The sequence below is a fragment of the Streptopelia decaocto genome (assembly GCF_964273445.1).
Source record: "Streptopelia decaocto genome assembly, chromosome: 22".
Classification (NCBI taxonomy): Eukaryota; Metazoa; Chordata; class Aves; order Columbiformes; family Columbidae; genus Streptopelia; species Streptopelia decaocto.
In genome coordinates this window covers 5,069,230-5,090,875 of record NC_138677.1, presented here as the reverse complement: position 1 = coordinate 5,090,875, position 21,646 = coordinate 5,069,230, and the positions used below count along the sequence as shown (strand labels likewise).

At 60.4% G+C, this 21,646-nt stretch overlaps 1 protein-coding gene across 3 annotated transcripts; it reads left to right on the top strand.

Moving 5' to 3' along the window:
- The first annotated feature begins 762 nt into the window (after positions 1-762).
- Positions 763-20,122, top strand: MED24 (mediator complex subunit 24). 3 transcript variants are annotated; one of them, XM_082070710.1, is made up of 27 exons: positions 1,134-1,204; positions 1,680-1,745; positions 1,863-1,968; positions 3,894-3,976; positions 4,462-4,500; positions 5,894-5,967; positions 7,070-7,293; positions 7,821-7,932; positions 8,429-8,579; positions 8,769-8,882; positions 9,025-9,072; positions 9,388-9,470; positions 10,068-10,154; positions 10,441-10,552; positions 11,032-11,174; positions 12,007-12,044; positions 12,696-12,778; positions 14,278-14,456; positions 14,997-15,096; positions 15,451-15,626; positions 15,702-15,966; positions 16,486-16,667; positions 16,941-17,034; positions 17,366-17,465; positions 18,954-19,031; positions 19,513-19,661; positions 19,790-20,122. In XM_082070710.1, exons 3-27 carry the CDS (start codon positions 1,905-1,907, stop codon positions 19,904-19,906), a joined length of 2,895 nt encoding a protein of 964 aa, XP_081926836.1. In that variant the 5' UTR covers positions 1,134-1,204; positions 1,680-1,745; positions 1,863-1,904; the 3' UTR covers positions 19,907-20,122. The 3 variants fall into 3 exon arrangements, with proteins under 3 accessions (XP_081926834.1, XP_081926835.1, XP_081926836.1); XM_082070708.1 differs by lacking the exons at positions 1,680-1,745; positions 1,863-1,968 and adding an exon at positions 763-857 and having other exon boundaries at positions 1,066-1,204; XM_082070709.1 differs by lacking the exon at positions 1,680-1,745 and having other exon boundaries at positions 1,066-1,204; positions 1,809-1,968.
- The last annotated feature ends 1,524 nt before the right edge of the window (positions 20,123-21,646 follow it).

Sequence of the window (21,646 nt, the reverse complement as noted above, 5' to 3'; positions counted from 1 at the left end):
ACACGCACACCCTCGTGTGCACACACACGTGCCCGTGTTGACACGCCCAGGCCTCTCCACACACCGTATTTGCACAACCTCGCCTTTGCACAGCCACACATTTGCACCCCCACACCTTTGCACCCCCGAATATTTGCATGCACTGTGCTTGCACACCCATGCCTTTGCACACACACCTTTGCACGCACCATGTTTGCACATCCATGCCTTTGCACAGCCACCCCTTTCAGACTGTGTTTGCACACCCATTCCTTTGCACAGCCATGCCTTTCACACTGTTGCATGCCCATGCCTTTGTCCTCCCACACCTTTTGCACTGTGTTTGCACACCCATTTCTTTGCACACCCACACCTTTGCACAGCCACGCCTTTCACAGTGTTTGCACACCCAGCCCTTTGCACCACCACAGCTTTCACACCGCCTTTGCACACCCATTCCTTTGTACAGCCACGCCCTTCACACCCTGTTTGCACAACCACACCTTTGCACACCCCTCGTTTACACAACCACTCCTTTGCACAGCCGTGCCTTTGCACACACCGTGTTTCACACTTATTCATTTGCACACCCATGCGTTTGCATACACCATGCTTGCACTCCTACGCCTTTGCACACGCGTGGATTTGCACACGCGTGGATTTGCACACCCGCGCTCGCGCCCTCTTTGCGCCCCGCCCAGCTCCCAACTACAACTCCCAGCAGCCCCCGCGCCCCTCTCCGAACTACAACTCCCAGCAGCCCCCGCGCCTCGCCCTTCCTCAGCACCCAATCAGCGCCCGGCTTGCTGGCGGGTGCCATCATGGCGGTGCCCAGGCGCTGAGGGAAGCGTTCGGCGGGTTTAGTGGTGCTGGGGAAGGTGAGGGCGGCGGGACGGGTGGGATCGGTGCGGGGGGCGACCCCGGAGTCTCCCCCAACGCCCCGGGAGGGCTCAGGCTTCCTCGTCCGTCAGGAGCCGTTGGGCCTCTCAGCCCCTCTGCCTTTCCCCTGCGGGGAGGGGTCAGGAATCCTTCCCCCCGCTCCCCAAAAACGTGTCAGCCTTGCCCTGAGCGCCCTTTCCCTCGCAGGTCGCGGCCATGAAGGTGGTGAACCTGAAGCAGGCCATCCTGCAGGCCTGGAAGGAGCGCTGGAGTGACTACCAGTGGGCCATCAACATGAAAAAGTTCTTCCCCCGTGGAGCCACCTGGGATATTCTCAACCTGGCAGGTGTGGGGACGTGGGGCTGGGGGGGGATGTGGGGCTGGGGAGGTGTGGGGCTTGGGGGGATGTGGGGCTGGGGGGATGTGGGCCTGGGGACAGCACAGGTGTGCGGGGAAGGGGCTTTTGGCTTTGGTAGACCTGTTGCCTAGCGCCAGAGGTTAAGCTGGCCTAAAGCTCAGCCTGTGGTGGGATTGCTGCAGTGATAGGTGCTGCAATGCTGCTAGCGCAGAGCTCTGGGATCGTGGAATCACAGAACGGTTTGGGTTGGAAGGGACCTTAATGATGGTCCAGTTCCAACCCCTCGCTATGGGCAGGGACACCTTCTGCTAGACCAGGGGCTCGAAGCTCTGTCCAACCTCACCCTGAACACTTCCAGGGATGGGGAATCCACAGCTCCCCTGGGCAGCCTGTTCCAGGGCCTCACCACCCTCAGGGGGAAGAATTTCTTCCTTATATCCAACCTAAATCTCTCATCTTTCAGTTGAAAGCCATCACTCCTCATCCCCTCACTACCCACCCTTTTGAAAAGTCCCTCTCCAGCTTTCTTTTAAGTCCTGTTTAGGTACTAAAAGGCCGCAATAGGGTCTCCCCGGAGCCTTCTCTTCTCCAGGCTGAACAAGCCCCGGCTCTATCCCATCACCACTCACCACCCGGCCGCACGCAGGTTCCCGCCAGCTGCCTCAGTTTTCCCCACCGAGAGGGGATAATGATCCTGTCTGCCTCGTCAATGTGCCCGGCCAGAGGAGCGCAAAGCGCTGCGAAGGAGCCAGGTGCTTCTCCGAACGCCGCTTCCCACCCCTGCTTATTGGACTTTCTTCTCCCGCCCTTATTCAAGGGCGTTTGACACAAATCCTGCCAAACGCTGGTACCTGCTGAGCCCCGTGGTTTAAAGATTTGCCAGGCTTTTGTGCCAATTATAGAAACTTGTTGCTCGATTTTCCTTTTTTTTGCCCTGTACAGCAAGCGTGTGTTTGCAAACCCTGGGTAAATAAACTGAGTGCTGCTCGAGGATTGCTGCACTGAGGGATTTAAAGGGAAATAGCCCTGGCACAGGCAGCAGCGCTCTTCACCCCACCGAGGGGGAAACTTTTCTCAGACGGGTCCTTTTTCCTCCCTCCATCCCACCAAGTGTTTTTCTGGCAGCGTCTGACCCGTGAGGGTGCGTTTTGTCAAACCAGCTCCTCAGGCGGGGTTTGTCCCCCTCTCTGTAGCCAGGGAAAGACTTGGCAGCCCAGGGGAAGGAGCCAGGTCCCTTTTTACCCCGCTGCAAAAAGGAGCTTAAAAACGAGGATGTGACACCGACACCGTCCTGCGCAGCGCAAGGGTTGTGGGCACGCAGGGAAGCTGTTCCCGAGGCCCTAATGACTGTAACAATCACTCGCACCCTTGCCACAGCCCTAGAACTGTCCTTTTCCCAAGCTCCTGCCTTTCAGATTTCAACTACAAAGGAGGAAGAGCTGGCACGGCCCGGCAGAATCGTGGCAGTGCCTGGCAAATCCGCACTGACATGTCTGCGGTGGGTCACAGCGTGTGGCTGACTCGTGTTGGCGCTCCCTGATTAGATGGGGAGGGGAAAGGCTGCCATCAGCCTTCTGTCCTCGAGCTGAGACGCTTTTGGCCACAGTCTCAGCCTTCGAGCGAGACCCAGGGAGTCTCCTGCTGCCGCGGTCGGGATTTGGCGGTGGTTTCTGCTCCTCCTCGTCTTTGGGGTGATGATTTCCTGAACAGCCGCTGCCCCCTCTTGCATCTGGGTGCTTTGACCTACTTAGAGCCCGTACCACAGCCCGGGGCTTGCTTTTGGGAGGTGCTTTCTGCACTCTGCCATAGTTCAAATGGTCAATTAAAGGCTTGACTGAGCAGATAGGACGGGCAGAGCCCCTGCAGCAGCCAGGGGCCGGCAGCCGGCGGCAGGGAGGGCCAGACGTGCCGGGCTGGGCCCCGCTGAGCGGGGCTGTTTGCCCTGAATTCAGCCCCAGGAGCACAAGGATGCGAGAAGCTCCTGGGCAGGACATGGGAGGGAGGGGAACATGTTCAGAGAGCGGCAGGTGCTTTTTTTGGGGCCAGGGTGCCCGTGGAGAGCTGAGTTAGCAGGAGGCTGCTTACGCTGCCTGAATTATTTACCGGCTTTTGCCATCGGGGATTAGAAAGTTGTGGGATTCTGTTGATTTCAGGGAAGCGCGATGCTGCGGTTGGCACAGTTTGTCTTTGCCGCCTTTTCCCCTGTGCTGGGGAGGCCAAACCGTGAATCCTGGGGTCAGTTTTGGGCCTCTCACAATGAGAAAGCCCTTGAGGGGCTGGAGCGAGTCGAGAGAAGGGAACGGAGCTGGGGAAGGGGCTGGAGCACAAGTGTGATGGGAGCGGCTGAGGGACCTGGGGGGTTCAGCGAGGAAACGGCCTCAAGTTGCGCCAGGGGAGGTTGAGGTTGGATGTGGGGAACAATTTCTTCCCCAAAGGGCTGTGGGGCATTGGAACAGGCTGCCCAGGGCAGTGCTGGAGTCACCATCCCTGGAGGGTTGGACAGACGGACATGAGGTTCTCAGGACATGGGGCAGTGCCGGGGGTGGGGGAACAGTTGGACTCAATGATCTTGAGGGGCTTTTCCAACCAAAATGATTCTCTGAGGGCAAAGCGTGTGTGTGTCTCCACGTCCCCACACCGTTTATGTGCTGGCCCGGTCCCTCTCCTTCCCTTGCAGAGGCTCTTCTTGAACAGGCCATGATTGGGCCGTCACCCAACCCACTCATCTTGTCCTACCTGAAATACGCTATCAGCTCCCAGGTAATGACACTCCTTGTGCTGCCGACACTGCCGGTGTCACCTCGCGGCCCCAGTTAGCAAGCGGGTGGCGGGCAGACACCCTTAATCTCCCATCTGTGCCTCTTCTGGGTTCGGATGTGCAGCGGAGGGCTCAGCACCTGTGCCAGGTGTGGATATTTCTGTAAATACCCCCTGCCCGTTGCCCGGCTGCACACGGGCTGGAAATCCTTGTTCTTCGAGAGCGTCCGTGCTTGCCGTGAGCTCTGCTCTTCCTTTAATACCGCCTAAAGTTTGTGCGAAACGAATCAACGATCACCTAAAAATGTCTGTTTGGATTTGTGCCGGGTCGGCGCCCCGGCCCCGGCTGCGGTGACAGGCAGCGGGACCGTGCCCTGACCTTGCCGTTCCTCAGCAACCAGCACCGCGCTGGCAAACATCACCCGCTGACACGCTGCTGCGCCGCGCTTGTTTTGCTTTTGTGTTGTGTTCTTTTTTTTCCCTTGTAGATGGTGTCTTATTCCACGGTCCTGACGGCCATCAGCAAGGTACGGCTCTGACAGGTGTTGCCGGAGGTTTTTCTCTTTACCTATGACCCGCATATCCATTTCCCTCCCCAAAACTCTCACCGAATATAGGTCAAGTGGAAAATGACATCATCTGCTGAGTCAGCAGCGGTCAGACAGCACAGATTAGTGCCCGAGTCATTCCGTGTCCCGCTGGGGACAGGCTGCTGCCGTGCCTGCCCGGTCCCGCTCTGCTTTTGGGGACTGCCATGGGTGTAAGAGCCTCGTTCCTCCGTCGTGTGGGGCCTGGCACCTCCTGCCCCGCAGGCCCGCGTGTAAACCACACCCGGCTGCCGGAAACCGCGTCCCTCTGGGGCCGGCCGGTGCTGGCAGCGCCGCGGGGACCGGGAACTGCTCCCAAGGGAGCGCTGCCAGCGCCCGAGCCACGGCCACCGCGGCTTCCCACGGGTGCTTGGAGTCCCCATGCCGCTACAATGGGGATGAGCCCTCTGCTCGGCCTTTGGGGCTGCTCTGTGGGGAGCAGTAGCCCCTCGTGAGCTGTGTCAGGCCCCCCACCCTCCCATGGCACTTGCTTTGTCAGGGCGAGCTCTGATCTGAAGGGAGACGAGTTTAAGGGAGAAGAATTTCTCGCCTCCCCACTCCTTGTGGTTACTGGGGGGCGGGGGGAGAAAGGTGCTGGTAGCCTCGCAGTGCCGGTCTTGTTTTGGGGTGTCGCAGGCTGAGCTCGGAGCTGTGCCTTAATTGCGCCCCAAGCCCTGGTGAGGATGGGGACCCCTCTAGTGGGGCTCAGCACCGATCCGGGCGGGTGGTTGTGCTCCCAGGGGAGGGCAGAGCCAGTGTACAGCCGGCCGGCACTGAGCACCGTGGCAGGTTCGTTCCAAGCAGCGCAGGCTGCCCGTTCCAGCCGAGCAGGCAGAGAGCTGACCTTGAGAGCCGAGCTTTCCTCCTTCAGAGCAGCGTGGGCACAGAGCAGACCCGCGGGCAAGCTCCGGCCCGGCGGGGTGGCCCATCTGCTCTGCCGGGAGGCGGGGAGCCGCACTTCTGCTGCCCATCGGCCCCATGGCCAGCCGGGCTATTGGCACACGCCGCCAGCCCCTGCCGAGCCGGGGGTGGGCACGGGGGCTGGCACCGGGCCACCACCGCGGCGCGGAGCGGAGCTCAGGCCACCGCTGCCGAGAAAACTCAGCCTTGTCCTCGCCGCTGTGGCCCGGTTGCCTCCCGCAACCCTGGGAGGGCAGGACACGGCCGTCCGGCAGCCCTGACCTAATTCTCGTTGGAGTGGCTGCTGGGCAGATGCCAGGGCGAATGTCCCGCGGCCGGCAGCGCACAGCACAGCACACGGAGGAAGGGGTTGCATTGGTTTTTGAGGCCTGGCAGCTCCCGTCTGAAATCCTTTCTTGTTCCCTTGCTCTAGTTTGATGACTTCTCCCGGGATCTGTGCGTCCAGTCACTGCTGGAGATCATGGACATGTTCTGCGACCGCCTCAGGTACCGTGTGGCCCTTCCAGCCCAGCTGCCTTGGCCCTGGGCGGTACCGTGGGTCGTACAGGGAGCTGGGGGGCCTGGCTGAGCCCAGGATACTAATCTCAGCAGGGGGAGGCACGTTTTCCCTTCTAGCTCCGCGTCCATTCCCCCTCCAGCTGCTCCAGGCTGGGCTGCCACACAAATGCCAGCGCAGAGGGAGCCCAAAACCCCACCAGCTTTGTGAGAAGCTGCAAGAAACCCACCTGTACTGGGCTAAACGCCTCTTCCGTGATATTTCTGCCCGGCTCACAGGTGGGCGTAAGCCCTGTGGCCTGAGAGTTTCTGTCCTCTCAGAGCATTTAATTTCTCTTGTGTGGCTTCTGCAGTTTCCCAAGGCCCTGGCTACAGTGTCCCCGTCTGCCAGCGCTCGCCGTCCTGCCTGCGCTGCCCCAGGCAGCTGCCTTGTTTTGCTTCGTGCTCTTCCGCTGGTGTTGCAGGACCCAGGGGAGCCCAGACAATTCAGGCCACAAAAACTTATTTAGAAAGCTCAGAAATCTTCCTGTTAACCCTTGACAGCCTCTGCTGGGAGGCTGGAGCAGAGAGCGGGTGGTGAGGGCCAGCGGGAGAAGGAAGGCTGAAGGTAGCAGCTCTTCAATTAGATGAAATGAAGCAGCAGCGATGAATATGCACCAGTCACAGATGTTGCTGCAGAGCCGGCTGCTTAATCCAGCCCTTGCTTAATCTCATCCTCTGCTTAATTTGATCAAAACTTCTGGCCGCAATGATTTGTGCATCAGGAGGGGAAAGCGTTCACCTCTTGCAGCACATTGATCGATGCTGAGCCTCTCTTAGCAAGATAATTTGATTAGAAGCTTGGAAAGTTTCCCTGTAGTAGAGTGGTCAGAGAGGAGGCCGCGCTGGGGAGGCTTTATTTCCCCTGGCACAGTGGGCTGGCTGCTGGCGGGCTGAGCACGGTGGGATCTGCGACAGAGGAGCTGAGAGCCGGGGAGCACATGGGCTGGGAGCTCGGGATGTGGGTTTGGATCCCTGTGTCTGTGCCTCGGTTTCCCCAGAGGCAGCAGCCCAGCCCATGGTGAGCGCGGTCCCGTTTTTTTCCCCTTCCCAGCTGCCACGGCAAAGCCGAGGAGTGCATCGGGCTCTGCCGGGCGCTGATGAGTGCCCTCAACTGGCTCCTGCGCTGTGCAGCCTTCTACGCCGAGAAGGTGAAGGAGACACTGGAGCAGGCAGCAGCCGAGAGCCAGCTGAAGATGTGTCTGGAGCGGCTGGAGAAGATGCTCAGCAGCACCAAGAACCGCGCCCTGATCCACATCGCCAAGCTGGAGGAGACGTGTACGTGGCCACCCCTGCCCTGCCCTGCGGCAATGCTCTGCCCGTGGCTACTGCCGGGGCTTCCTGCTGGCCCTGGGGAGATGTCATTGTCACCTCTCCCTTCCCCCTGCCCGGCTCCTGCCGCATTGTCCCTGCAGCTCCAAGCCCATCCATCTTCCAGCCCTGTTGCTGTAACCGTCTCCTCCCTGGCTCCGTGCCACCCTCTGCCCCCTCCCCTCCTCGGAAGAGGAGCAGAATTAATGCGAAGGCTGCGGGAGCTGTTCCTGGGTGTGCGGCGCGGCCCGTGTTCCACCGGCGTGCCTGGCACAGCCCTGCACCTCAGCTCCGTGCCTGCGTCTGGCCAGGAGCCTGTGCCAGGCCCGAAGTGGGAGCTGCTGGGTGACACGCAGGCCCTTGGCTTGGGTTCGCAGAGGTGCGCTGAATTCAGCTCACCGCAAGCCCCCAGCCTTGGCAGACCCTCTGTGCTGCCTGCCTGGCTTCTCAGCATGTCACTGTCCCTCTGCTGAGCGCCTGCCCTCCCTCCCCAGCCTCCTGGAGCACCGTGGAGCAATCCCTTGTCAAGCTGGGGGAGAACCTGAGCAGCCTCAGCAACTCCCCGCTGCGAAGCCAGGCTGACGACTGCATCTCCCTCATCAAGAGGTAGTTTTGTGCTGCTGTCTGTGGGCTCAGGGAATAATAAAATGGGTCTGAGCCCCATGCTGGGGGCTGGGAGCCTCCTGCCTCCCCCCACGCTGGTTCTCTGCTTCCCTCTCCCTCCCCAGCTCAGACCCCAGCCCTGGGGCAGGAGAGGGGACAGGGCTAGTGGTGACTTGCTGCAAAAGTCTTACCCAGAGGTTGCTCTTCCAGCAGCCCTGGGGCCTCTCGCTGTCCCCCAGCTGCTCTGGTCGCACCAGAGCTTCTGTCCCTGCTCTGGATTGTCCCCAGAGCCGCTCCCAGGGCCCTGGCTGTGACACAGGGGGCTCAGCTGTCCCCAGAGGCTCCTCTGCAGGGCACTGGGGCTACAAACTGTCCTGTCCCGGGGAGATGCAGGACAGCAAAGGTCTGGGGCTTGGCCAGGGAGGGAGGATAGGATGGGAGGAGCAAGGATCCATCCTTGCAAGGCTCCAGTGACCCCGTGCTATTCTTTTCCACCCAGCATTCCCACCATGCTCTCGGTGCACTCCGAGCAGCTGAACAAGACCGGTTTCCCCACCGTGCACGCCGTGGTGCTGCTGGAGGGGACCATGAACCTCACGGGAGAGACCCAGCTGCTGGTTGAGCAGCTGATGATGGTGAAGAGGATGCAGGTACAGAAGTGACAGCTTGTTCTCCTGCTCAGGGTTGTCCTGGGGGCTGTGGGACTGGGGACCTCCCTGTGCTGACCCTGGGGAGCAGCAGGAGCCCATCAGCACTTTTGCAGGGGGTTCAGGGTTTACCTGCATTTTTGGGGAGTTGCTTTATTTGCACTAGGGGAATTTTGTCTGTGTACCCTGCAGCGCATCCCCTCCCCACTCTTCATACTGGAGATCTGGAAAGCCTGTTTTGTGGGGCTCATCGAGTCCCCAGAGGGCACGGAAGAGCTGAAGTGGACAGCGTTCACCTTCCTGAAGGTAGAGCCCAGCCCCGCGGTTCCCTGTGACACTGGAAGGACCCTGTGGAGCGGGAGGCGAGGGGACAGAGTCCCCGTGGGAGGGCCTGGCTGCAGAGTGGGCTCCACCTCGCTCAGTCACAGCCATGCCCTGTGTCTTTCAGATCCCCCAGGTCCTGGTTAAACTCAAGAAGTATCCCCAAGGGGAGAAGGTGAGTGTTGAGGGCTGTTGGTTGGAGCTGTGTGCCACATTACGTGCTCAAGTGAGGTGTGTTTGTCACGATGGTGGTGGCCGTAGCATCATTGAATAGTTTGGATTGGAAGGGACCTTCACAGCTCATCAGGTCCAACCCCTGACATGAGCAGAGACATCCTCACTCAGATCAGGTTGCTCAGAGCCCCATCTCTGGGCTCTGATGGTCCGTGTCCCAACAACCTTCCACTAATAGACAAGTCAGTGTGGGAGGGGAAGGTGGGCTTCTGTCAGCAGCACTCCAGGCTGAGTGCTTGGCTTTTTTGTACGGCAGGACTTCACCGAGGATGTGAACAGCGCCTTTGAGTTCCTGCTGAAGCTGACCCCTCTCCTCGACAAAGCAGATCAGCGATGCAAGTGAGTCCTTGCTGTGCCCAGGGCTGACCTGCAGCTCCCTGAGCCTGTGGCCTCTCCAACCCTGTCTCTTTGTGGGGAGCCGCGATGCGGGGTGACAGGGCAGCTCCTGGCAACACTTCTTTTGGAATCCCCCTACCCTGCGGCACTGCCAGGGGCAGCAGGAATCACAGAATGTCACAGGGATTGGGGTTGAAGGGACCCCTGTAGATCCCCAGCCCCACCTGCTCACGCAGGGTCACAGAGCAGATCACACAGGATCCCAGGCGTTTGAATGTCTCAGAGAAGGAGACTCCACACCCCCTCTGGGCAGCCTGGGCCAGGCTCTGGCACCACAGAGGAAAGAAGCTTCTCCTCGTGTTCAGATGGAGCCTCCTGTGTTTCAGTCTGTGCCCGCTGCCCCTCACCCTGGCGCTGGGCACCACTGAACAGAGTCTGGTCCATCCTCTGACACCCACCCTGAGATATTGATCCCATTGATTACATCCCTCTCAGCTTCTCTTCTCCAGCTCAACAGCCCCAGCTTTCTCAGCCTTTCCTCAACAGAAAGATGCTCCAGGAATGCTGTCCCTCGGGCTAATGTTCTCCTCTCTTTTCCAGTTGTAACTGCATGAGTCTGCTCCTGCAGGAGTGCAGCAAGCAGGGGCTGCTGTCGGAGGCCAACATGGAAAACCTGAGTGAGAAACGGTACAACCTCCTCAAAATTTTGGGGTGGAGCACCTTGTCTTGCTGGCCTTCTTGTGGGGGGAGCATAAAGGACCAGCTGCGATGCCGCTGGCTGTCCTGCAGCTGGGACACTGTGGTCCAGAGGGATGTGGCTTTGCTTTTAGGGACAGAACCAAAGTCTGTCCTCTGAGAGCGGCAGCTGTGGGGTGCCGATGGTGGAGGTGGGTGTGAGGTGGCTGAGGGGCAGGGAGGAGCAGGACAGGGTGACAGATCCCTGCTTACGAGTCCCTTGTTGTGGATCCCTCAGGCAAGCGGACAGAGAACACGCTCCGCACTTGAAATCGGCAGAGAATGCCAACATCCAGCCGAACCCGGGGCTCATCCTGAGGGCCGAACCGACTGTCACCAACATCCTGAAGGTGAGTCCCCCCTGCAGCTGTCTGGGCTCTGCCCCAGAGCCCGTTTCCAGCAGCAGCAGCTTCACCAGGCAGCCGGGGGGTTGGGAGGTGCCACATCTCCTCCTGTAATTATAGAATCACCACCAATCCTGGGGTCAGTTTTGGGCCCTTCACAACAAGAAAGACCTTGAGGTGCTGGAGTGAGTTCAGAGAAGGGAATGGAGCTGGGGAAGGGGCTGGAGCACAAGTGTGATGGGAGCGGCTGAGGGAGCTGGGGGGGTTTAGATTGGATCTTGGGAACAATTTCTTCCCCAAAGGGCTGTGGGGCATTGGAACAGGCTGCCCAGGGCAGTGCTGGAGTCACCATCCCTGGAGGGTTGGACAGACGGAGATGAGGTTCTCAGGGACATGGGGCAGTGCCAGGGCTGGGGGAACGGTTGGACTTGATGATCTTGAGGGGCTTTTCCAACCAGAATGATTCTATGGTTCTTTTTTTGTAGACCATGGATGCGGATCACTCCACGTCCCCCGAGGGTTTGCTGGGGGTCTTGGGTCACATGCTGTCTGGGAAGAGCCTGGACTTGCTGCTGGCAGCAGCAGCAGCGACGGGCAAACTGAAATCCTTTGCTCGGAAGTTCATCAAGTGAGTATCCACCTGGACAACACCATTCCTGGCGACGAGCAGGGCTGGGGTGAACAGGCAGCCCCCCGCAAGCTCTTCCCCAGGCTCTGGTCTCTGCAGCACAGAGCTCTGGGGAGCGCTGGGATTGAGGGGGGGCTGCACCCCACCACTTCAGTGTGAACAGGGCAGAGAATGGAAGTCGGGTTGCTTTAAGGGTATTAAGAGAACTTGAAAGTGCCGACGCAGCCTCAGATGCAGGGCGCTCGCTGTGTGTGCACCTTCGGTCCCCAGACACCCGTGTCCTGGTTAGAGCACACGCACCAGCACGCGTGGGGCTGCGTGATAGAATAGAATCGTAGAATAGAATCACAGAACAGTTTGAGTGCAACAATTCCTTCCTTGTGTCTCACCCCTTTTAAGCACCCATGTCCTTCCTTGATCGTGGAGCCTGGGGCAGTTCTAACTACACCAGCCCAGCTGCTGCTTGCTCAGTTTGGGGGTTTGTGCTGCCGTATGGTGAGGGCCGTGCTCATAAATCCCCGCACAGCCGGGCAGAGCCGGCTCTGGCGAGAGGACGGCGCTCAAACGCTGGGCTGGCTGGGTGTGGGGGAGAACGCAGCATTGCTGGACCTGTTTTGCTGCAGGAGAGCAGAGGGAGGAGGCGGCTCGTCCCTGCTCGTCCCTGCCATGCCAGGGGGTGTCTGCGAAGCCGGGCTGGGTCCCTCGGTGCGGGGCATGGAGCTGGATGTGGTGCAGGGAGGGATCTGCGGGCAGGGGCAGCCCCCCCTGTCTGGGGGACAGCAAGAGGTTTCACATGGTGCTAACGCTTCCCTGTGGCTCTTTCTTCATCTAGGCTGAACGAGTTCACGAAACACATCACTGGAGAAGGCTGTAAGTGCCTGCTTGTCTGTGTGTGGGGTGGTTCGAGCTGTGCTCCCCCCGCCGCCACGTACTGGGACGCTGTGGGGCCTAACCGGATTAAGCTGGGACTGGCTTTGGCGCCAGGAAGAGCTGAGCTGTGCCGGGCCCGGCTGGGGGCATGTGGCCGGGTGCCAGGGGGATCTGTGTCCCCGGGACCCACTGCCCTCACGCGTGGCACAGGCGTGTGCATCCCAAATGTGGGGTGTTCCCTGCATGCGGGACAGAGCTCCCACTCCCCAGCACAGCCCGCAGGGCCCCTCGGGGCCGGCCCTGCCCTGGCTCCCTCCCTGGAAGGGGTGATGTGTCAGCACCGAGCCCGAGATAAGGACTCTGCATTTGCGTGTGATGAAACTCACTGAGTGCTCTGACCTTCCACGGCGTGGGGGGAGCCCAGGGATGCTCTGGGGCTGCTGAAAAGCTGCTTTGGGGGCTCGAGGGGAGGCGTGCAGGGTAGAGGGGAAGCACTTGGTGTATCCCCTGTAGCCCTTGTTTGCACACAAGCACTTTGGGGTTAGAAAAGCTGCCTGGGGGAAGCAAGGTCCTGCCCCCCCAGCTCGCAGGGCTCCTGACTCCTCATGCTGAGGCTGGAGATCCCCAAACTCTTTGTTTCTTCTTCCCCAGCCAAAGGAGCCCCAGTTCGGGCCCTGCTCTTCGACATCTCCTTCCTCATGCTGTGCCACGTGGCCCAGACCTACGGCTCAGAGGTGAGTGTCCTCGGAGGGGCTGGGGCTCTGACTTTGCCACCATCCCCACCAGCACTGCCTGGTGCCTTTTACCTGGCGCAGGTAGAAATTTGTCCCTGCACAGAATCACAGAATAATTTTGGTTGGAAAAGACCCTCAAGATCATGGAGTCCAAGCATAACCCACCCCTGGTGCTGCCTCATATCCCTGAGAACCTCATGTCCGTCTGTCCAACCCTCCAGGGATGGTGACTCCAGCACTGCCCTGGGCAGCCTGTTCCAATGCCCCACAGCCCTTTGGGGAAGAAATTGTTCCCAGATCCAATCTCAACCTCCCCTGGCGCAACTTGAGGCCGTTTCCTTTCATCCTGGCGCTTTTTCCTTGGGAGCAGAGCCCGACCCCCCTGGCTCCAACCTCTTTTCAGGCAGTTCAGAGATCAGAAGGTCTCCCCTCAGCTCCTGTTCTCCAGCTGAACCCCCAGGTCCCTCAGCCGCTCCCATCACACTTGTGCTCCTTCCCCAGCTCCATTGCAGGGTCTGTCCGTGCCCGGCGATGGCGCAGGGGTGGCTGCTGCCTCCTTCTACGGTATCAGTGTGAACTCTGCCTCCACACCCTCTCCAGGCTGGCTGTGATCTCACTGGACTTTTCCCAGCCTTTTCCCAGTGTTTTCCCAGCCTTTTCCCTCTGGTTTGGTGCTGACTGGGCTGGGGGGCGGCACATGCAGCCCCTCCCCAGCGAGAGGAGGAACTCGCAGCCCCGCTCAGGAAACAGCGCTTGGGTTGTGTGAAAACTTTCCAGGTTTCGACATCTGTGTGTGTTGGGAGGCGAAACGATACCGAAAGGCTGGGAAGGCTGAGAGGGAGCGAAAGGCGGGCGGGGGGGCTGGGGAGAGGGGGTCCTGGCTGGAGGCAGCTTGGAGCGGACGTGCCCGGGCTGTCTGCTGAGATCTCATCCCCCTGCTCCCGCCCACAGCGACTTTCCTGACCAGCTGCTGCTGAACAGCTGTGCAAAACTTGTTTGGTTTTTTTTTGACAAAAATAATGTCCCTTGGGTGACAACGAGCTGAAGGGAGAAGGGGGGATGTGGGATTCCCAGCTTGTGTCCCTCCCCCGGGGAGCCCTCCCAGCTGGACCATGCGCCCCGACCCCATGGAGCCGTGGGGCGGTTAGTGCTGGGGACCCTGAGCAGGGTGGGGGACAAGTGACACTTTGTGGGCAGAACACGGTGACATCGCTGCTGTGCTCGCTGGTCCTGGGCTGGTGTCCCCATCTGAGATGGGCTGTTGTCCTCCTTGGGGGGGAATCCTCTGCTAGAGGGGGCAAACCACAGCCCACAGACTGGAAACCAGTGCCTTACTGGGGGCTGAGCAGGGCCTGCCTTTCCTTGCAGGCCACAGGGCGGCGCTGCTCCCCCGGCCATGAGCACCCCAGGATAGGGGTCCGACCCCAGGGTGGGGGTCCCCAGCGGGGTCCCTGCAGGGTGCAGACCGAGTGACAGACCCTGGGCTGGTTCCCTTGCAGGTGATCCTGTCGGAGTCGAGCCCGGCGGGTGAGGTGCCCTTCTTCGAGACCTGGATGCTGACCTGCATGCCCGAGGAGGGGAAGATCCTGAACCCCGACCACCCCTGCTTCCGCCCCGACTCCACCAAGGTGGAGTCCCTGGTCGCCCTCCTCAACAACTCCTCTGAGATGAAGCTGGTGTAAGAGCTCGGCTTGAGCGGGAGGGGAGCGGCCACCCCAGAACGGGGCCACAAAAATAATCGAGGGGGTGAAACAGCTCTGCTGGGAGGACAGGGTGAGAGTTGAGGGTGTTCAACCTGGGGAAGAGAAGGCACCAGGGAGACCTTATTGTGGCCTTTGCGTACTTAAAAGAAAGAAGGAACAGATTTTTGAGCAGGGCCTGTTGCAAAAGGACAAGGGGTGATGGTTTTAAACTAAAGGAGGGAGACTCAGGCTGGACATGAGGAAGGAATTGTTGGCCCTGAGGGTTGTGAGAGCCTGGCCCAGGTTGGCCAGAGAGGTGGTGGATGAACCATCCCTGGAGACATCCCAGGCCAGGCTGGACGGGGCTCTGAGCAACCTGAGCTGGTGAAGATGTCCCTGTCATGGCAGTGGGGGCACTGGGGGAGCTGGGAAGGTCCCTCCAACCCAAACCATTCTATGGTTCTATAATCCTCCCTGGCCCCGTGGTTGCTCTGAATGAGTGCCTGACCTCCCCCTGGTCCCTCTCTCCTTGGCAGGCAGATGAAGTGGCACGAGGCGTGTCTGAGCATCTCAGCCGCCATCCTGGAGATCCTCAACGCCTGGGAGAACGGAGTCCTTACCTTCGAGTCCATCCAGGTGAGGCTGGCGGGAGGACATGTGGGGCAGAGCAGGGACACCAGCACTGTGATGTGTCCTCGGAGGGGCCGGAGGTTGCGCAGGGCAGGGGTCTCCTGTTCTCATACCCTGAACGCTGCTGCAGCCGCTGCAGAGCTCTCTGGCTCCTTCATGACTTGGGTGGGGAGCTGCAGCCCCTTGATGCTGTCCCAAACAGCCCTGTTGGTGGCAGTGGGGCTGGCAGGGCCGCCCTGTGAAGGAGAGAAGGGTTTGGACCCTGTAATCAGGACCCACAGCCCTAGGCGGTGATGCTGGGTTGAAGCTCATGCATCCCCACGTGTCTGTGCTCATCCACCTCCACATCTCCTCCCCTAGAAAATCACAGACAACATCAAGGGGAAGGTGTGCAGCATGGTGGTGTGCGCCGTGGCCTGGCTGGTGGCCCACGTCCGCATGCTGGGCTTGGACGAGCGCGAGAAGTCCCTGCAGATGATCCGCCAGTTGGCCACCCCCCTGCACAGCGAGAACACGCTGCAGTTCTACAACGAGCGGTGAGTCCTGGCTCGCTGCGCCTGTCCTTCCTGCGCTCCCCGGGGCCCGCGTGAGCCCGTCTCTCTCTGCCGCAGCGTGGTGATCATGAGCTCCATCCTGGAGCACATGTGTGCGGATGTCCTGCAGCAGACGGCCACGCAGATCAAGTTCCCCTCCACGGGGATGGACACCATTCCCTACTGGAACCTCCTGCCCCCCAAGAAGCCCATCAAGGAGGTGCTAACGAGCGTGTTCACCAAGGTGCTGGAGAAGGGCTGGGTCGACAGTCGCTCCATCCACATCTTCGACACCCTGTTGCACATGGGGGGTGTCTACTGGTTCTGCAACAACCTGGTCAAGGTACGGGGTGAAGGAGGGTCTTATTGATGAGATAAATATCTCAGGGTGGGTGTCAGAGGATGGACCAGACTCTGTTCAGTGGTGCCCAACGCCAGGGTGAGGGGCGACAGGCACAGACTGAAACACAGGAGGCTCCATGTGAACATGAGCAGAAACTTGTTTGCTGGGAGGTGCCAGAGCCTGGCCCAGGCTGCCCAGAGTGGGTGTGGAGTCTCCTTCTCTGGGACATTCAAACCCCCTGGACCCACCTGTGTGATCTGCTCTGTGACCCTGTGTGAGCAGGTGGGGCTGGGGATCTACAGGGGTCCCTGCAACCTCAACCACCCCACGACTCTGTGATTCTGTGAGGCAGGTGGCTGCGAATCCCAGCGCCACAGCTGGGTGTTGAGGGTGGAGCTGGCGGTCCAGCTCATGCTCCCAGTGCTCAGGAATCCTGCTTGTACTGGGTTGGCGCTGGATGCGAGCGGGACAGGCCCAGCCGTGCCCGTGTGTCCCTCAGCCCTGCCCTCTGCCTCGCAGGAGCTGCTGAAGGAGACGCGGAAGGAGCACACGCTGCGGGCCGTGGAGCTGCTCTATGCCATCTTCTGCCTGGACATGCAGCAGCTGACGCTGACCCTGCTGGGTCACATCCTCCCCAACCTGCTGACCGACTCCTCCAAGTGGCACACGCTTATGGACCCACCGGGAAAAGCCTTGGCAAAGTAAGACCCCAGACCCATGGGCACCCTCTAGTTTGGGGCGGGTGGGGATGGGGAGATGCTCTGTCCCAACACATGCTACAGACTCTGCCATCTTTGGACAACGTCCTCAGACACATGGTGTGAATTTTGGGGTTGTCCTGTGAAGGGACAGGACTTGGACTTGATGATGCTTGTGGGTCCCTTCCAACTCAGGACATTCTGTGATTCCGTGGCCCCCCTTCGCTCACACGCTGTCACTGGGGCGGGCTGGCAGTGTCCCTCCTCTGTCCCCAGGCTCTCTGTCTGGTGTGCCCTGAGCTCCTACTCCTCCCACAACAAGGGCCAAGCGTCCGCCCGGCAGAAGAAGAGGCACCGAGAGGACATTGAGGTTGGTATGACCCAGGGTTTGGTTGGAGGGTCTCTGCTCGAGAAGGTGGTGGTGGCAGGAGCGGCAGAGACCTGACTCCCTGCCTGGGTGCTCAGGGCTGTCTGAAGTCCTTTGGCCTTAAAATATGTTTTTTTTTCCTTTTTTTTTTCTGGGGAAGGGGGTTTGGAATGAGATGGTCTGAATGGGGTTGGCCCAGGCTGGGGTTCTCTGGGTGAGCGGAGATCATAGTTCTGGACCGTGGGGCTGTGCAGAACCCAGGGGGGGCCATTTGCCATGGGGAGGGGGGCCGGGACCCCCCCTAAGAGTGGAGCTGAACCCCCTTTCCCCCCAGGATTACATCAGCCTGTTCCCGCTGGACGACACGCAGCCCTCCAAGCTCATGCGCCTGCTCAGCTCCAACGAGGAAGACGCCAACATCCTCTCCAGCCCCAGTAAGTGCGGACAGGGGGGGCACCGTCCCGCTTTGCCGCTCCTCTCGGGGTGTGAAATGTGTATTGGCACAAAACCACTTCTTGTCACAAGCCACTCAGGTGACGATCTAGAGATTTAGAGCGCTCAAGTATCTTTTGCTGAGTTCTCGTGAAGCTTTTGCTCTTAGAAAAGGTCAAAGCTCTTGATTGCTCTGACTGGAACAGCTTTGGAAAGGGGCTGAAGTCAGACATTCCCCCCATGACGTTGCCACCCAACCCAGTGTGTCGTGCACAAGGGGCTTGGGGGGGATTTTTTAGAGCCCCGTCACCCCCAGACAGTCTGTGTGGGATCGGGGGGCTGATGTGCTGCAGCACAAGTGGCAGGAGGTGACATTGCCGGTGGCTGTGGCTACATCCCCAAATTCCACTCTTGTGAACAAGGCGGCGAGTGGAACCAATGAGTCCCTGCAGCTCTGGCGGATGTGCCGGGGGTGTCCGTGCCCCCGGTCCCGTCACCGCTCCCACGTACATCGTCTGCACTCCTGGGCAGTGAGTCAGGACGTTCCTCAGTCATTATTTCTCCTGATGCCCTTATCCTAAATTACTCTTCACTTATTAATTTTCAACACATCCCATCAACCTGTGGTTTTTGTTGGTTTCGTTATTGTCGAAATACGGGCTTTTCCCTTTATCTCACTATCTTTTTTTAACTTTTTGAGGTCCAGTGACATTCAGGACTTTTTTTGGGCTGTTCTCTGCCCCGATGTGGAAACGCCGCTTCCTGCGGCCACGTAACTCATGTGATTCCATGAGAAAAGTGTGGGAGGGCTTTTTTCTTTTTATGAGCATCCTCAGAGCAGCACAAGGTGGGTCCTGGTCCTGCTGATTTTTGGCAGTAGTTGTATACTCTGGGTCTGCACAAGAGGCTCCTGTCCCATCGGAGATGTCCCAGGTGCACCCAGTGGTGCTTCACTGGCTCGGATAAACCCCTTTGCTTTGTCTAAAATTCCCTCCTAGTCCATCGCCACAGCTCTAGCAGCTAAATCGTACCCTGAGAGTGAGATTTTCACGCTGCTGTGCAGCTGTGGAACATCTGACTCGCTCCGCCCCGCCGGCTGCGCTGCAGGATGTGCGGCGTGCGCGCTGCTTCGCCTTGGCCGAGAGGCTGTTCCCCTCCTTTGTGCTTCGTGACATCGCGTGACTCCGCTCGTGCCCTCGCGCAGCGTCAGGGCCGAGTCAGCGCTGCAATTAAACCCCGGTGGGGCGGCGCAGCTCCCGGGCTCGCTCACGCTCCGGGGATGTCGTTAATCTTGGTCAGATTTGGAATAAAACTGGCTTGTGCAAGAGCGAAGTGTCACAGCCCCGGGGCAGCGTGTGGAGCCCTCCCTGGGCTGCTGTGTGTGTCCCCGGGTGTGTGGGGAACTGTTCCGGCTGCTCCCACCGCAGCGGAACGGGGTGGTGACCGGGGCAGAGACCATTCCAGCCTGATGCCTGTTCTCCCCCCAACAGATCGCTCCATGAGCACCTCGCTCTCCGCCTCCCAGCTTCACACCGTCAGCATGAGGGACCCGCTCAACAGGGTGCTCGGTAAATCCTGGGGGGTTACCCGGTGCTGGGACCTGGCCCTGGGGTTGGATTAACCATGTTGAGACACTGGTTGGGACCTGTCCCCTGAACCCGCCTGGCTTTTGGTATTTCCCTGTCTCCATGCCATAGAATCACAGAATTGTTTTGGTTGGAAGAGACTCTCAAGGTTGAGTCCAACCGTTCCCCCAGCCCCGGCACTGCACCACGTCCTGAGAACCTCATGTCCGTCTGTCCAGCCCTCCAGGGATGGTGACTCCAGCACTGCCCTGGGCAGCCTGTTCCAATGCCCCACAGCCCTTTGGGGAAGAAATTGTTCCTAAATCCAACCTCAACCTCCCCTGGCGCAACTTGAGGCCGTTTCCTCGCTGAACCCCCCAGGTCCCTCAGCCGCTCCATCACACTTGTGCTCCAGCCCCTTCCCCAGCTCCGTTCCCTTCTCTCAACTCGCTCCAGCACCTCAAGGGGTTTAATTTCATTTCAGCAAACCTCTTCCTGCTCATCTCCTCCATCCTGGGGGCCAAGACCGCCGGCACCCACACCCAGTTTGTCCAGTGGTTCATGGAGGAGTGTGTGGACTGTCTGGAGCAGGGCAGCCGCGGTAGCATCCTCCAGTTCATGCCCTTCACCATGGTGAGTCCCGCAGCTGCGAGATCCTCCTCCCTGCTCCCACGGGACAGACGGACATGTCCTGGGGGGTCCCGCTGCCCGCCCTCCTGTCTCCAGCACCTTTGTGACTCTGTTTCTCCTCTCTCCGGCAGGTTTCAGAGCTGGTGAAAGTCTCCACCATGTCCAGTCCTAGAATCGTCCTGGCCATCACGGATCTCAGCCTGCCCCTGGGCCGCCGTGTCGCCGCCAAGGCCATCGCCGCGCTGTGAGCGGGACGTGTCCCTCCCGCCGTGCAGGGGAGGGCGGCCGCGCTGCGCGACCCCACCAGAACCGGGGTGCTGGGACGGGGACGCTGGGACAGCCGCTCCGCCACCACAGGCTCCTTCCCTTTGCGTTCAGCCTCCTTCAGTGCCTTGAGCTGTCAGAGACTGAAACACCCCCCTGGCTTTTTTTCTATAATTCATTGAGGTTTTTGTAGAACCAGGCTTTGCCTCCTTTCTCTTTGGTTTCCTGACGTGCTGAAACGGCACAAAAATTCTTGTTGGAAATTCCTCCCCGTGAGCGCGAGTTCACCCCGTGTCCCCGGTCGTGGGCGCCCACCAGCCCCTGCGTAACCACAGCAGCACCAGCACCGGGGCTGTCCCGGCAGCCGGTCAGCTGCTTTGGCAGTGAATCCCTGTCACTGTCACAAAACCCTGACCCTGAGGGGGTGGCAGGGCCGGGGTGGCTTCGCCTCCGCTCCTTTCGTTTGTGTTTTCTGCTTGACTCATGAGAAAGGGGGAAGCGGTGGAGCCAGGCTCCCCCCTTCTCCTCGGGTGCCACGGCGCTGAGCCCGGTCCCTGCCACGCTCCTGGGGCTGGGCTGTCCCTCCTGCCCCCCGGCGGGAGCGGGGTTCACAGCCACTGTTTTTGGGGCTCCAAAATGAGTGTTTTGTGGGGAGAGGTGGCACAGAGGCCCCGGAGCGGCGCCAGGGCTTTGGGTCGGTGCCGACTGGGACGAGGCAGCCGGGAGGTGTCTCCCAGTGCGAGGACAGATGGACGGTGGGACGCGGGAGGACAAACGGACGGTGGGACGCGGGGCTGCCGCACACAGCGGAGCGAGGGCTGCCCGCCGCGGCGCTCGGTGCCTGCCCAGGGGCGGCTCTTTACCGGTAGCTCGGAGCAAAGAGCAGGACCCGGCGCTCTCGGCCTTTTCAGCTCTGTCAATATTTGCCGGCGGAGCCCCGCGCCCGGTGCTTCACCTTCCAGGAAAGGGCTGGAGCGGGAGAACGGGGTTTCCTGTAAGCGCCGATAAGGAAGGAGCGATGGTTTCTCCGCTGCAGACGGGGTGTGCGGCCAAAAAGCTGGAGCCTCATGCCTCCCCCTTCCTGGGGCTGGGACAGCGGGGAGAGGCGGGAATGGGGACCCACTCGGGATGCTGATGGTCACAGGACACGAACACGGGACCCGGGGGAGGGAGCAGGGTCAGCGTGGGGTGGGGGGGAGCGGGGAGAGGCCGTGGGCTGGGGATGGCCAGGGGGATTTGCCAGGCCAAGGGGGATGCCCAGGGCTCCTGGCTCTGCCCGCGTCACTCTGCCGTGTCCGTTTGTCCATCCACCCGGCTCCTCTCGCTGCTGGAAGCCCCGTCCCATCGTGGCAGCTCTGGGAGGGCTCCGGGCACGTTCCTGGGTGGCTGTAGCTCCGATTCCCTTCGTGGGAAGAGGGATGGCCGGGTCCCCGCAGCACGGCGAAGGACGGGGGTGCTCTGAGCCCCCACCCCCTGCCAGCGGGTCCTGGTTTGGGGACAGCGCCAGGGCTGCTCCCAGTGCCACCGAGCTCCGGCGCTTTCTAGGAATCGGCTCTTGCCCAAGCGGCGCCGTGGGTGCGGGAGGAAGTTGCCGCCCCCGGGCAGCCGCACCCCGACACCCCCGGGGGGGCTCGTGCGATGTCACGGGGGCAGGAGGGCCGGGGGGGCTGGTTTGCACCCCCTGGGCACCGCGGAGCCGCTGCCGGCACCTCCAGTGGAAACGA

Coding starts and splice junctions, on each gene's coding strand:
- MED24 (XM_082070708.1), top strand. CDS start 1,075: ATGAAGGTGGTGAACCTGAAGCAGGCCATCCTGCAGGCCTGGAAGGAG. Junction 7,294..7,820: donor CGCCAAGCTGGAGGAGACGT/GTACGTGGCCAC, acceptor CTCCCTCCCCAG/CCTCCTGGAGCACCGTGGAG. Junction 16,668..16,940: donor CCGGGAAAAGCCTTGGCAAA/GTAAGACCCCAG, acceptor CTCTGTCCCCAG/GCTCTCTGTCTGGTGTGCCC.